The sequence below is a fragment of the Oryctolagus cuniculus genome, chromosome 1 (assembly GCF_964237555.1).
Source record: "Oryctolagus cuniculus chromosome 1, mOryCun1.1, whole genome shotgun sequence".
Taxonomy (NCBI): Eukaryota; Metazoa; Chordata; class Mammalia; order Lagomorpha; family Leporidae; genus Oryctolagus; species Oryctolagus cuniculus.
The window spans coordinates 142979227-142993542 of record NC_091432.1 but is presented as its reverse complement, the minus strand read 5'-3'; the positions used below and the strand labels follow the sequence as shown (position 1 = coordinate 142993542).

The following is a 14316-nucleotide window of genomic DNA, read 5'->3' as shown; positions in this document are numbered from 1 at the left end:
GGAGCTCCTGGCTTCCGCCTGGCACAGCCCTGGCTGTTGTGGGCATTTAGGGAGTGAATGAGAGGATCAAAAATATTCTCTTTCTCTCTCTCTCTCTCTCTCGGTCTCCCTCTCTGCCTTTGAAATAAAGAAAGAAGCACTGTGTTTTGAAAATGAGCAGAAGCCTCAGGAATCAGAGGGCTGGGAGGGAGGGGTACTGGCTGGTGTCACTTACACGCACTCAACTCAGGGAGAGCCGGCTGCTTTGCTTCGCCATCACCCAGCCCTGGCTGACAGCCGCGGGCGCGGCTACATTTAAATGTTAGAAGTTCAGGTTACCCACGTGGCCTGGAATCGCAGCTGCTGACCTTTCAGAAAATGCCAAAGTTCCTTCGGGGCAGGCGCGCGGCGGTGGAGACTTGCAGAGCGGCGGCAGCGGCAGCCTGGGGAACAGCAGCGGCCACGCAGCTGTCTGTGTGCTTCGGTGACCACACAGCTATTTATGACCTGCGGAGAGACGCTGGCGGGCTGAGAGATAAGGACAAATGTGCCCGCGGGGCAGGGCCCGCCGTCTGCAGACTGCGATCCAGCGTGGGACTGCAGAGTGAGTATTCACGGCCGGACCGTTCTTCGTAAGCAAGTTCTGCTAAAATCCCAGCATGGGCTTCGCACAGAGCGCCAGATTCCTACCATTCTCCTGGAAGGCAGCCTCAGCCGCTGCCCAGCCCGAGAGCCCCGTGTCCGAGCCAAGGGCACCCCTCCCTTAAAGAGGAAAACTCAACCTGGAGCGCTCCGGTACCAGCCTCATCTCCGGCTGCAGCTGATTGGAGAAGAAGTAGAGCTTGACCAAGCTGAGCCAATCAGATTTTGTCCTCTGGGACTTTAGCGTGAGATTTAGATGATTTAGATGACGGCGATCCAGGAAGGAAGAGTGAGCGATGTATCCCTAGGGCTGGGACGCCACAGGTACTGGGCTTTCGCAAGCTTGCCCTGAATCTTTCCAACACATTCCCTGTTTGATTTAACCAGAGTGAGTGGGTTCCGTCATTTACAAGGAAAATGCCTCTGACCGCAATGATAGATATTACAGTTAACATCTTACATAGGCAGAGACAGGATCGGAGGAATTAAAAATATATATACATCACCAGGTTCAGCCTAGGTTATGCTTCAATAACAAAAGGACCCAAATCCCAGTAGCATAGTACAGCATGGGGCTGTTTCTCCTTCATGTCCCTGGCAGAGGGCCCGGGCACCCAGCCTGCGGCCATGTGGGGACAGCTGTCACTGAAGTGCATGGCTTCAGAGGTGGCATGGATGGGGAGAGGCTGCACTGCTAGTCAGCCTAGTTGAGGTACCCGCCAGGGGCCAGGGTGGTGGTGCAGGGGGTGAAGTTTCCGCTTGTTCCCATACAGGAACCAGTCTGAGTCCCAGCTGCTCCACTTCTAGTCCAGCTTCCTGCTAATGCACCTGGGAAAGCAGTGGAAGATGGTCCAAGTGCTTGGGCCCCTGCCAGCTACACGGGAGAACCACATGGAGTTCCAGGCTCCTGGCTTCAGCCTGACCCAGTCCCAGCCATTGCAGCTATCTGGGGGAGTGAACCAGCAAATGGAAGATCTCTCTCTTTCTCTCTCTCTCTCTGTGTGTGTGTGTGTGTGTATGTGTGTGTGTGTGTGTGTGTGTAAAACTCTGCCTTTCAAATAAATAAATCAACCTTAAAAAAAAATAGTGCATGCTTTTCCACATCCCATCAACCAAACCCAGTCACAGGGCCCTTGTCTAAATGCACAGGATGCCAGGAAATGTTGTCTTCCTGTGGGTCCAGACAGGAAAAACAGTTTGGTGAGCATTTCCCCTGCCCTCCGCCAGGCCCACACAGCTGGTGAGTGGCAGAGGCAAGACGAGAGCCCAGCTCACCAGGAGCCTAGCCCAAGGGCCACAGTCTGTTGCTGTCATTCTGCCTTCTCTGTGGCTCGCCAGGACTCACTCCCTGCATGGCGTCACCACCACCCCGCCCTCCCCAGTGTGAGAACGTTAAGGGGAGAGCAGCCGCATGCATGGGACACTTGCACCTCCGGACCTCAGGGACACCAACAGCTGCAACTCATTGACAGGACGCGGTTTAGTCTGTCCAGGTCCCAGGATCGGGTCACCGTGCCCAGCTCCTGTTGCATGAGAAGGGCTTTGTGAAGGAGGCCACGTCCTCAGATCTTGGCTTCTCCAGGAAGCCTGTGCCATGCCCTCAGGGGACATGATTGAAAGACAAGGAACCTTTGGCTGCACAACTTAGTGCAAGGGGTCCCCAAACCACAGAAGCGTGTTCCCCTGCAGTGCCAGAGGCTGGAGGTCCAGGGCCAGCGGGGCACCCACCCAAGGGAGACACACATGGAGGACCCTCCCTGGCCTCTTCCAGCTTTGAGGGCCACCCCTCGGATGCCCAAGCCTGTGGCTGCCTCATCCCAAGCTCCGCTGCATCTCCACATAGCCCTTTGCCCTGAGTGTGTCTCTTAAGGACACTTGTCATTGGATTTGGGACCCACTGGGACATCTAGAATGATCTCATCCTAAAGTCCTGAATCAGTTACATCTGCAAAGGTCATATTCACAGGTCCCAGAGACTTGGATATGGACATATCCTTTAATAAGTACATTGTTCAACTACTGTAGGCATCGTGAAATTATTCCTATTGTCTTTTTTTAAAGCTTTATTGGTCTATTTTTAAATTTTTTTTATTTGACAGATAGAGTTAGATGGTGAGAGAGAGAGACAGAGAGAAAGGTCTTCCTTCCGTTGGTTCATCCCCCAAATGGCCGCTACGGCCGGCGCTGCGCCAATCCGAAGCCAGGAGCCAGGTGCTTCCTCCTGGTCTCCCATGCGGGTGCAGGGACCCAAGCACTTGGGCCATCCTCCACTGCCTTCCCGGGCCACAGCAGAGAGCTGGACTGGACTAGAACCCGGCGCCCATATGGGATGCCGGCGCCGCAGGTGGAGGATTAGCCAAGTGAACCACGGCGCCGGCCCCTATTGGTCTATTTATTTAAAAGAAAGAGTGACAGAGACAGACAGATGTTCCATCTACTGGTTTAGTCACCAAAATACCTGTAACAGTCAGGGCTGGGCCAGGCTGAAGCCAAGAGCCCAGACCTCCATCTTGGCCTCCCACATGATGGCAGGGACCCAAGGACTTCGGTCATCTTCCACTGCATTCACAGCTGACTAGCAGGAAGCTGAATCAGAGGCACAGTAGCCAGGACTGGAGTCGGTGCTCCGATATGGGATGCTGGTGTTGCCCATGGCAGCTTATCGTGCTGCACCACAGCGCCCACCGCTCTTCCCGCTTCTACAGCTGGGGACCAGCAACAGCTCCCCTGGGCACTTTGGGAACCAGTGATACCCAAGTGGAGCTTCCACCCCGATCCTGCTCATGGGGTGTTCACCAAGGGCCCGGTGTTGTTTGCTGTCCCTAACTCCTACAAGTCCTGTTAGCACTGATTTAAGGAAACCAGCAGCAAACAGCCAGCAAAGACGAGTGGCCAGAGGGGGCCGCTTCCCTTTGCAAAGGGAACATCATGTGTTCTACATGACACTTAAGCGCTTTGATCCCTTTACCAGCATCTGTAAGGGCAACATCCAGGTCTGAAATTCTTTTTTTTTATTTCATTATTCCTTTATTTTTTAAGCCCACTGATCATTTCTCAGTTGGGGTCTTTTTTCTTCTTTTTTTTTAATTTAGTAAATATAAATTTCCAAAGTACAGTTTATGGATTACAATGGCCTCCCCCATAACTTCCCTCCCACTCGCACCCCTCCCATCTCCTGCTCCCTCTCCCATTCCATTCACATCAAGATTCATTTTCAATTCTCTTTATATACAGAAGATCAATTTAGTATATATTAAGTAAAGATTTCATCAGTTTGCACCCACACAGAAACACAAAGTGTAAAATACTGTTTCAGTACTAGTTATAGCATTACTTCACATTGGACAACACACTAAGGACAGATCCCACATGAGGAGTAAGTACACAGTGACTCCTTGTTGACTTAACAATTTGACACTCTTGTTTATGGCGTCAGTAATCTCCCTAGGCTCTAGTCATGAGTTGCCAAGGCTATGGAAGCCTTTTGAGTTTGCCGACTTCGATCTTATTCAAACAGGGTCATAGCCAGAGTGGAAGTTCTCTCCTCCCTTCAGAGAAAGATACCTCCTTCTTTGATGGCCCATTCTTTCCACTGGGATCTCACTCGCAGAGATCTTTCATTTAGGTTTGTTTTTTGTTTGTTTGTTTTCCAGAGTGTCTTGGCTTTCCATGCCTAAAATACTCTCATGGGCTCTTCAACCAGATCCAAATGCCTTAAGGGCTGATTCTGAGGCCACAGTGCTGTTTAGGACATCTGCCATTCTGAGTCTGCTGTGTATCCCGCTTCCCATGTTGGATCATTCTCTCCCTTTTTTATTCTATCAGTTAGTATTAGCAGACACTTGTCTTGTTTGTGTGATCCCTTTGACTCTTAGACCTATCAGTGTGATCAATTGTGAACTGAAATTGATCACTTGGACTAGTGAGATGGCATTGGTACATGCAACCTTGATGGGATTGTATTGGAATCCCCTGACACATTTCTAACTTCACCATTTGGGGCAAGTCCGATTGAGCATGTCCCAAATTGTACATCACCTCCCTCTCTTATTCCTACTCTTATATTTAACAGGGATTACTTTTCCGTTAAATTTAAACACCTAAGAATATTTGTGTGTTAATTACAGAGTTCAACCAATAGTACTAGAACAAAAAAATACTAAAAGGGATAAAGTATTAAATTGTACATCAACAGTCAGGACAAGGGCTGATCAAGTCACTGCTTCTCATAGTGTCCATTTCACTTCAACAGGTTTCCCCTTTGGTGCTCAGTTAGCTGTCACTGATCAGGGAGAACATATGACATTTTTAAAGATGGCCCAAGTCTGCAATTCTAAGAATACCCAGAGGAGAATCATATTGGAGCTATTTCGCTGGGTCTGTCTGCATTTCGGCTCCCTTTCTTGGAGCGAGATACAGCGAGAAGATGTGGATGCACCTGTAGCAGGATGCAAACCCACGTCAGCTGAAAACGCTCCGTCCAAAGACATCACTGGACTGGTGTCTTAAACTGTTTAACCTAAAAGTATAAGACAGTCGTGTCCCACTTCAGGGTGCCTGGGTTTAATCCCCAGCTCTGGTTCCTGATTCCAGCTTCCTGCCAATGCAAACCCTGGGAGACAGTGATAGTGGCTCAAGTAGTTGGGTCCCTGCCACCCATGTGAGGGAGCTGGGTTAAGTTCCTGGCTGCCTGACCCAGTCTGAGTTATTGTGGGCATTTGGGGAGTGAACCAGTAGAAGGGAGTGTTCTCTCTCTGTTGCCTGTATCTCTCCCTGTCTCTTTCTAAAAAGATACCACACCGAGAACACGAACAAAAGCCAAGGAGAAGGGATCTTTGGGTACTTTGCTTAGTTCCTCCAGGCACCAGGATGGAGGAGGATTGTTTCTCATACCAAGTTCCTCAGCATGGGAAGAGGCTCCCAGATTGCCACATCTCCCAGATGCTTTGAGAAGCAGAAGGCAACTGATGCGCAAGACGGTTAAAAATCAAAAGGTGTTTTGTGAACCAGAGAACGCGTCTGAGAGAGCTGGCACAACCGGAGGGGAAGAAGTGCTGCTTGGTTTGGGACTGGTCAGTGGACAAAAGCAGACCTAGTGCATAAAATCAAACCAGGGGGCTGGCACTGTGGTGCAGCGGGTAAAGCCGCCACCTGCAGTGTCAGTATCCCCTATGGGCACTGGTTCAAGTCCCGGCTGCTCCACTTCCAATCCAGCTCTCTGCTATGACCCGGGGAGGCAGTAGAAGATGGCCCAAGTCCTTGGGCCCCTGTACCCATGTGGGAGACCAGGAAGAAGCTCCTGGCTCCCGGCTTCGGATCGGCGCAGCTCCGGCTGTTATGGCCAATTGGGGAGTGTACCAGCTGACGGAAGACCTCTCCCTCTCTCAATCTCTCTCTCTCTCTCTCTCTCTTCTCTCTCTCTCTCCTCTCGCTCTCTCCTCTCGCTCTTTCTCTCTGCCTCTCTTCTCTGTGTAACTCTGACTTTCAAATAAATAAATAAATCTTTAAAAAAAAATCAAACCAGGCTTCCTGCTGGAAAAAACAGGGAGTGGATGGAACGTGTTTGGAGGCCAGGAAGCAGGAATGACAGACAGCTGTTCTAAGTTCTCAACTGGAAGGGGGAGATACACACAAACATGCTCACACTTGTGCACACATGCAAATATGCACACACATACACACATGCATACTAACACGTACACACATTTTCTAAATCCAGAGCTCAGGAAAGGCCAAAGGTGTTACTTTACACCTGGTAGGACTTGCCATGACCTTGAACTTTTGGTCCAGAAAGAACCAGCCTAGCTAAAAGAGAAACTTTCTATACAGAGTTTAGTGAAAAACATGTTTGCAAGAAATTGTATTTCCTTATATCTTGTTCTTGAGGCTGGCCTTATAGTGCAAGGGGTTAAGCTGCTGCCTGCAATGCTAGCACCCCTTCAGAGCACCAGTTCAAGTCCCAGCTGCTCTGCTTCCAATCTACCACCCTGCTAATGTACCCGGGAAGGCATCGGAAGATGGCCCAACTACTTAGGCCCCTACCAACTATGTAGGAGACCCAGATTTAAATTCTGGGCTCCTGGCTTCGGCCTGTCTCAGCCCTGGCCATTGCAACCATTTGGGGAGTGAATCAGTGTATGGAAGATCTTTCTTTCTCTCTCTTCCTCCCTTTCCCTCCCTCCTTCCATATCTCTCTGTAACCCTGCCTTTCAAATAAATAAAATAAATATTTTTTAAATGCAAAAATTGTGTTCCCTTATGGTAACTGACTCTGGGAATCAGTAGGCTTTGTGAGTCAATCAAAGCACTATGCTTTTCTAGAACAGTCACCACTGGGAATAATGCAAACCTTCATTCAAGACTCAGGGACCATGTGTGGGAGGCCAGAAGGTGTTTCACAGGCCCCACCACTCACTTAGGAAGTCTCCCACTTCCAGGGGGCACTTGTTGAACAGCCTTGTTCAGGGTTAGCACTGCACAACCAGCCCTGAACAGGACAATGCGTGGGAGAAGCAATACCTTAACGCCAAGTTCACTGGCCGAGGACCTGGGTTCAGTCCCAGATCTTCTCCTCACTGAATGTAGACCCAGGTAGATATCTTTACCTGTCAATGCTCCATTGCATTATCTATAAAATGGAATGTTCACACTATCAGATTCCCAAGGCTGGTGTGAAGATTAATTGAGTTATCTAATGTTGTGTGTATCTGCTCTTTAGATATCATCATCATTTGTCCCAAAGTAATGAAGGCTTTTTTTTTTTTAGGAATAATATGTTTATTTCTCCTCCATCCACTTAAAATACATCTTTCATCCACCAGTGGCATTATCAAGATAGCATTTTGATTAGGCAATGCCGAACACGACTCCGCACTGGATGGTGAAAGTATGCACGCTTTTTGCACCTGCTGTCTAGAAATGCAGGCTCCGGGTCGGCACAGGGTAAGGCGGTGTTAGCTAAGAGTTCCAGAGAAGAGGCAGTTCTCCAGGGCCGGGCGGAGGCCGGCTCTTCACTTGACAGCATGCTTCTTATAGATCTCCAGGAACTCCTGCACATCGTCAGGGGAGCCCAGGATGACTGGTGCCCTCTGGTGGATATCAGTGGGCACGATGTCCAGGATAGCTTCCTTCCCGGTGGTGGCCATTCCCCCAGCCTTCTCCATGACGAAGGCCATCGGGTTGCATTCATAAAGTAGTCTCAACTGGAAAACAAGACCCAAGAACAGCATCCTCGTCTCAGAAGGCACAGACAGAGGGGGCTCCTGCACCGCAAAGTAGTGCAGAACTGCTGGGCATTTGCAAGCCCAGTGATGGTCTCTCCGCCTGTGAGGCCGCAAGAGCCCCCTTCCCGCTTCTGGCGGCCACTGACACACAACGTTTCACCGTTTGTTTAAACTAAGCCATCCATCCATCAAGCCAGAGGCAGCGCTGGATGACCGGACGCAAGAGTGAGACAGACCACCTGGGTTCAGCACGGAATGGCATTTTGGCAGAGCTAATGGCTCCCTTCTCTTTGCAGCACGGAAACTGGACTTAATGAGTGAGTCTGGGTGTGTTTGGGATGGAGCCTTGCCTATTCTGCAAGCATGAAAATAAAACCCGTGGCAGTGTCTGGCTTCAGACATCTGGGAAGCAGACTGGCTCCTCCAAACAGTATAATATTGTTTGCAATTCTCTATGCATTCCTTTTACAATCCTCCCAAGGCTTGAGGGTTGGGATTTAGTATATTATACATCTTGGCATTTATCGTACTCATTTTCATGTGGTCTGCCACGGAGCACTGAGCTTTGTACAGGTGTTTCCGTTTCCAAGTAAGTGTCGGGGCCAGATTGGACAAACTGAAAAAATTCGAAGGGAGGAGTCACACCCTGTTTGTGTCAGGGAGTAATTGTGTGGGACATTGGAGATACGTGCTGCCACACGTGACAGAGTTGGGACTCCCACAGTGGCCGTGGCAAGAGTGGCATCTTCAGTAAAAGAAAGATGTCATTGGCAAATTAGACACCATTGCGCCTTACACAGAGCTATCGAAAAATCCAGAACATATTGGCTTTTTAACTAACATCCTATTCCTTCCCTCATGTTATTTTTAAAAAGGGGGAGGAGTAGTAATCTGTCTAGTGGAAAAAATAAAGGGGGTACAAGGCACACCGTTACCCTATGTAGAAGAAGAGGGGGCACCAGAAAGCACAGCCCTACCCCCACTTGGGCAACGCTGCAGGCACCGGGCCGGTGCAGCTGGGGGAACGGCTTACGTGAAAACCCCTAGGTTTCCTCCGAGAGTCCTTCCTGCCCTCAAAGGCATCCTTTTCCAAGTAGCAAATGTCAGCCCATTAGTTATTTCTATTTTATGCCTTCACAAAGCAATCAAAGAATCCCTCTATGTGGAAGGCATATTTGATTTGCTGCTTTGGCAATGGCACCAGACTGCTTCATTTCACTGTGTGAATGGAATTCATTTTTCCCAAGCCAAACCACATGCCTACTAGAAGTTCTAAGCACGTGTGGTCCCCTCCTGGCCATAACACCATTCCCTTCTCTTTGGCCACAGGAAGTGCTCTCAGAAAGTGTTTTTATGTGTGGTCGATACAGCCTGGCTTTAGCTTCAGTCTAGAAAAGCACAGGTCGCAGACGTCCTTAGCAACCAACAGCTGCTCAGCCTTCCTTGTCCCCAAAAAAGTCACATCCCCCGGGCTGAAAATGACCTGGGCTGCTTCCCAACGGCTCTCTGTGCCCTGTGCTTACCTTTCCATTGGGGCTCTTCTTGTTAGCAGGGTACAGAAAGATCCCACCATAGACCAGCGTGCGGTGAACATCGGCCACCATGGAGCCCACGTACCGGGCACCATACGGGGATGAATTATCCTGCGGGGTTAAGTTCAGTCACCATGGTTAGCAGCATGGGAAATCAAGAAAGGGAGTCCTCTTGGGTCCCCTCAGCATCCATGATGCCACAGTCACTTACCAAGCGCCCATGATGTGGGTACTTAGAGGCTGTGCTAAGAAACCTGATTAAAAACCCTGCTCTTGGGGCCGGTGCTGTGGCTGAGCGAATAGGGATGTGTTATGTCCCGGCTGCTCCACTTCTGATCTAGCTCCCTGCTAATGGCCTGGGGAAAGCTCGGAAGAGGGTCCAGGTGCTTGGGCCCCCTGCCACCCATATGGGAGACCCGGATGAAGCTCCTGGCTCCTGACTTCAGCCTGGCGCAGTGCACAAAGGCAAATGTTCTGGGTCTGGGGGCAGAGCCTGGTGAAACACAGTGTGTGTGTGTATGTGCAGGGGGTGGGCTGGGAGGGGAAGCCAGAAGAGGTGAGAGAAGATAATTAAGCTAAAGAGAGAGTCTGGGGCCAGCGCTAGGGGATCCAAATGCCACCCAAACAGCATTTGAAATTCACCCTCTCCACACAGAAGCCGCCCGTGGCTTTTACGCGAGAGGGTGGCCAGTGCGGGGATTCCCACCAGATGCAGCTCCACACTCAGCCTCTGAGTCTCTTTGGAGACACCAACGTGTGGCCTTGTCAGGAAGATACCAGAGTGGACTCTGTTGGTCCTGACCCGACGGGTGGAATCCACCCCAGATGCGGGCCTGGAGGACCAGACACCACACAGCAGGTGCCTGGGAGTGAGAGCCACAGTTTGTACCGTCTGGGACCCCGGACTTCAGAATGGAGGAGGCTTTACTGCTACGAACTCATTCATCCTTCATGTATCCTGATTTGCTTCAGCCAAAGGCTGAAACGACACTCGGACCTTAATGCCTGTCCCCAGAACCTGGCTGAGCGCTTCCCCGTGGGCCCAGCATGGATTGGAACCCAGCCCCCCTCCCACGTCTCCTCCCTTCGCCTCCAGCATAAATCACCAGTCTACAGATTTCCATTACTCAAGGGTCTCAAGGGAGGTCCAGGGCCCTACTGCATCCCAAGGATCCTGCTTCTTAGGGGACATCCCCGGCCCTGCAGCTGTCCCCGGTGCCAGGCACCTGGACCTTGTACCAGCCCTGCCCCCTCCCCCCCTCACCGGGGGGAACTTTTTCTTCTGGATGTACTCGGTGACAGCCGGGTCAAAGTCCTTGGCGTAGCCCTCGTTGAGGCTGTAGATGTTACCTTTCTTCTTGATCTTCACATTTTTGTCCACCAAAATGAACTCACCAATGGCCTTTGAAAGAAGGAAAGAAGACAGGTGAGTGAGGAGGCACCCCCCCCAACCCACTCGTGGCAACATGGACAAGGCCTGTCATGGGGGGGGGGGATGGTGGTCACGTGGCCTGAGGTCACACCTCAGCCAGGGATGCTATGACTCCTGCCAGACTCTTCAATCATTGTGAATGGGGTGAGGGAAGAGCAAGTGGAAAGGAAATAGGGTGGGGGAGGAGGGCACAGGGAGCCAGAGGATGCTGGGTGACAGAGAGGACTTCTGTCCATGCTGGCAAATGACGTCAGTGAGAGCAGAAAGAAGCCGGACAGAAACAGAGAGGGCAGTGACGTGGTGAACAACAGCACATCCCAACAGCACATAGGAATTGTGCATTCAAAGCCATGTAACATGCATGTGTCTAACACACACACACACGCACACACACATGTGCAGAGCAGAGCTGGGATGTCGGGGAGACAGGTGACCACAGTGGCACGTTTGCAGGATGAGCTTTACATCTCTATGAAAATCCACACGCTCTTCCCCGCCGTGTGTTGCTAAAGAGCAAAGCACGTGCAACCTCGGACACTTCTGCTCACTGACGTACGTAGTTTTGTCTCAAAACACCTCCTCCCCCGAAGCTCCAGCACTGACCCCCAGGGCCTCTGGGGCTAAGGGTCTCTCAAGGAAATTTGGCCTGGGCATCAAGTTTCAGGTGGATCCTATCGCTCTGGATCGTGGGTTGTTATGGATTCCTGTATAACAAGAAGGCGATGGAGGTTGTGCCCACTTGGGAAGGGGCCGGCAGCCACGGATGCTTGTGGCAAAGTCCGGCTCCTGCAGGCATGGGCTGGAAACTAGAAAGGAAAGGAAGGAAGGAGGAGGAGGGGAGAGAGACCAGAATGTGCAGAGGTCTTTGAAAGTTATCAGTAGGAGTGATTTTTTTTCCTTTTCCTTTTTATGCTTTTTTTCTTTTGCACTTCCAAAGATTTTGACCACACATAGGCAGGAATGTTCTGTCAACTGTAAAACAAAAGTCAAGCCTTTACAGCAACATCCAGAGAAGGAAGCCGTCCCACAATGAGTGCCACAGGCAGGACATGGAGAGCCATGCTCCCCAGACACCACGCCCCGGCCCCCTCCGGAGCAGCTGGGGTGCAATGGGGCTAAGTCTCTGCAGACGGTCGCGAGAGACCGTGGTTTCACACGCAGACATGGCCGGTGCAGGGGCTATGGTGGGAGCCCATCCACCTGCCTTTTCACCAAGCTACATCTGTGAGAAGCCAGCAGCGTCTCCCTACAGGGAGGTGAGCAGAGGCTGAGCAAAGCCAGCCTGCACGGCCCTTTCAAACACTTGGGTCTGAGAAGGGCCAAAGACCATCACTCATACCGACACTTACTCCCAGAGACCCCCGTGCACAGCCTGGAATCAAGGACAGACGTCAGTGTTGCTACACGTCCAACAGCTCAGAGGCAAGAGAGAAGGGCCCCGGAAGACTGCCTGGCCGCGCAATAAAGCCGCCGACTGTGGCGGTTTCATAAACTGGGTCCTGGGCTCGGGCTGAACTTTGCTCTGTTTCTGCAACTGTTTTCCCCTGTGCTGGCCCCACGTGCAGACTTAGCTGCTGCTATCTCCTACCCTTGTTTACTCATTAAGTGCCCAGGCTTCCAAGGAGGTAAAAGTCCAGCTCTGTGAGTGCAGGGGACGAAGGCAGGCTGTGTTCTCACCGACGCCACCTGCACGCCCAGACCTGCCAGCCTCACCAGCAGCCTCCTGCCTCTCAATTTTTTTTTTTCTTTTGCAGGAGCCTCCTGACTCTCAATTTTTTTTTTTTTTTTTTTTTTTTTTTTTGGACAGGCAGAGTGGACAGTGAGAGAGAGAGAGAGAGAGAGAAAGGTCTTCCTTTGCCGTTGGTTCACCCTCCAAATGGCCGCCGCCGCGGCCGGCGCACCGTGCTGATCCGATGGCAGGAGCCAGGTGCTTCTCCTGGTCTCCCATGGGGTGCAGGGCCCAAGCACTTGGGCCATCCTCCACTGCACTCCCTGGCTACAGCAGAGAGCTGGCCTGGAAGAGGGGCAACCGGGACAGAATCCGGCGCCCCGACCGGGACTAGAACCCGGTGTGCCGGCGCCGCAAGGCAGAGGATTAGCCCAGTGAGCCGCAGCGCCGGCCACTGTGTGTGTGTCTCTGTGTGGAGTTCATCAGCAAAAGAGCACGGAAGACATACAAGGGTGCTTCCAAAAGTTCATGGAAAATGGAATCAAAGGACAAGCTCATTTTGGTGTGAAAATTTTTGATATCCATGCAAGTCTCTTTTCTTGGTCTCTTTTCCAAGAACTGTTCAAAGATCCCTCTTGTGCGTGGATTTCAACATTTTTTTGCACTGAGATAAATATGTGTTTCCACCCACTTTTTGAAGTATTTTTGTAGTTTCACTGTCATGTGAAGACATATCTAAAATTAAAAGGAGTATATAAATCCAATTATTTTCCCTGTGGGATTCTGGATCAAACATATAATGAACATGGCAACCCATTAAAAATTCTTCTTTGGGGTCAGTGTTTAATTGTACCAAGTATTTTAATTGCAGCTGTGGATTTAATTGCACCATTTTAAAAAAGTTATTAGAGAAACAGAGATACAGACAGCTCCCACCAGCTGGTTCACTACCCAAATGCCTGCAACATTCCAGGCTGGGCCAGGAACTCACGACTCAATGCAGGTCTCCCACGTGGGTGACAGGGAGGCAAGTAGTTGAGCCATCACCTGCTGTCCCCCAGGGTCTGCACTTGCAGGGAGCTGGAATTCAGAACTGGATCTGGGTTTCAAACCCAGCCATGTAGGATGTAGGCATCGTAACAGCCACCCTTGCATCAAATATTTAAAGACATTCCTCTCCCCAGTTTACCTCTTCTGTTGAAACTATCATGTAGCTGCATAAGTAAATAAATCAACAGACAGGTGGAAGAAAATATCCACCAGTTAAAACCGTCGAGGAACCTAGTTCATGACGCCATGGGTCCTTCTCAGTCAGGTCCACCCTCTCTACAAGGCAGACTAAGGAGTTCTCTTCATTCCTTTCTTTGTTGTGACCTCCTTGAATTCATCAGAACCTTAACGGAACCATCAAGGGCAGGTGCAGGTGTCTGTGTGTGCACACAGCACCAAACACACCGGGGAGCTATTTTTGAAATAACAATGGCATCCACTGCTTCAGCTGGGACACCCATGCACTTCAGGAGAGCATACTGTTGGTGACTAAAGTAGAAAGGCTAGGAACGGGTGTGCGAGGAGTGGGTGGCAGGCAGGCCAGTCACGGGCCCCATAAATGTGCTTTAGTAGCACATTCTAGAAGCGTCACATTGTTTAATGTGGTGTCTCTTGAAACGTTGGGAGCTTTGCCAGCTTGAGCCCCCGTTTCCAACATAAATGGTGGCAACCTCTGGACCGGTCCCATTCGTCCAGTACTCGCCAGCGTCCCCGCCCTCCACTCCCCAGCACACTCCTCTCATTCGTGTGGTCTGCATGGACTCAGTGGGCATTCGTGTCATCTAAGTC

General features: G+C 50.8%; 2 protein-coding genes and 1 long non-coding RNA gene across 4 annotated transcripts in view; 1 reads left to right on the top strand and 2 right to left on the bottom strand.

Moving 5' to 3' along the window:
• The window catches only part of FBP2 (fructose-bisphosphatase 2), a 31349-nt gene extending 30558 nt beyond the window's left edge, over nucleotides 1-791 (bottom strand). Inside the window, exon 1 of one of the 2 annotated variants that reach the window (XM_051851706.2) lies at nucleotides 348-791. The gene's annotated coding sequence lies outside the window, so the exon portion shown is untranslated. Of the gene's footprint in view, nucleotides 1-214 lie in introns of both variants that reach the window. The other variant, XM_051851213.2, reaches the window with a different exon arrangement.
• LOC138843930 (uncharacterized) lies at nucleotides 342-1705 on the top strand. The gene is made up of 2 exons (XR_011379147.1): nucleotides 342-583; nucleotides 1395-1705. It is a non-coding gene; the product is annotated as an uncharacterized lncRNA (long non-coding RNA).
• A 5668-nt stretch (nucleotides 1706-7373) lies between these two features.
• Nucleotides 7374-14316, bottom strand: part of FBP1 (fructose-bisphosphatase 1) — a 31877-nt gene continuing 24934 nt past the window's right edge. The window contains exons 5-7 of the mRNA XM_002708294.5: nucleotides 10641-10778; nucleotides 9368-9487; nucleotides 7374-7823 (exon numbers count right to left, since the gene is read on the bottom strand). Coding sequence (XP_002708340.3) covers nucleotides 7632-7823; nucleotides 9368-9487; nucleotides 10641-10778 — 450 coding nt within the window. The 3' untranslated portion in view covers nucleotides 7374-7631. The remainder of the gene's footprint in view (nucleotides 7824-9367; nucleotides 9488-10640; nucleotides 10779-14316) is intronic.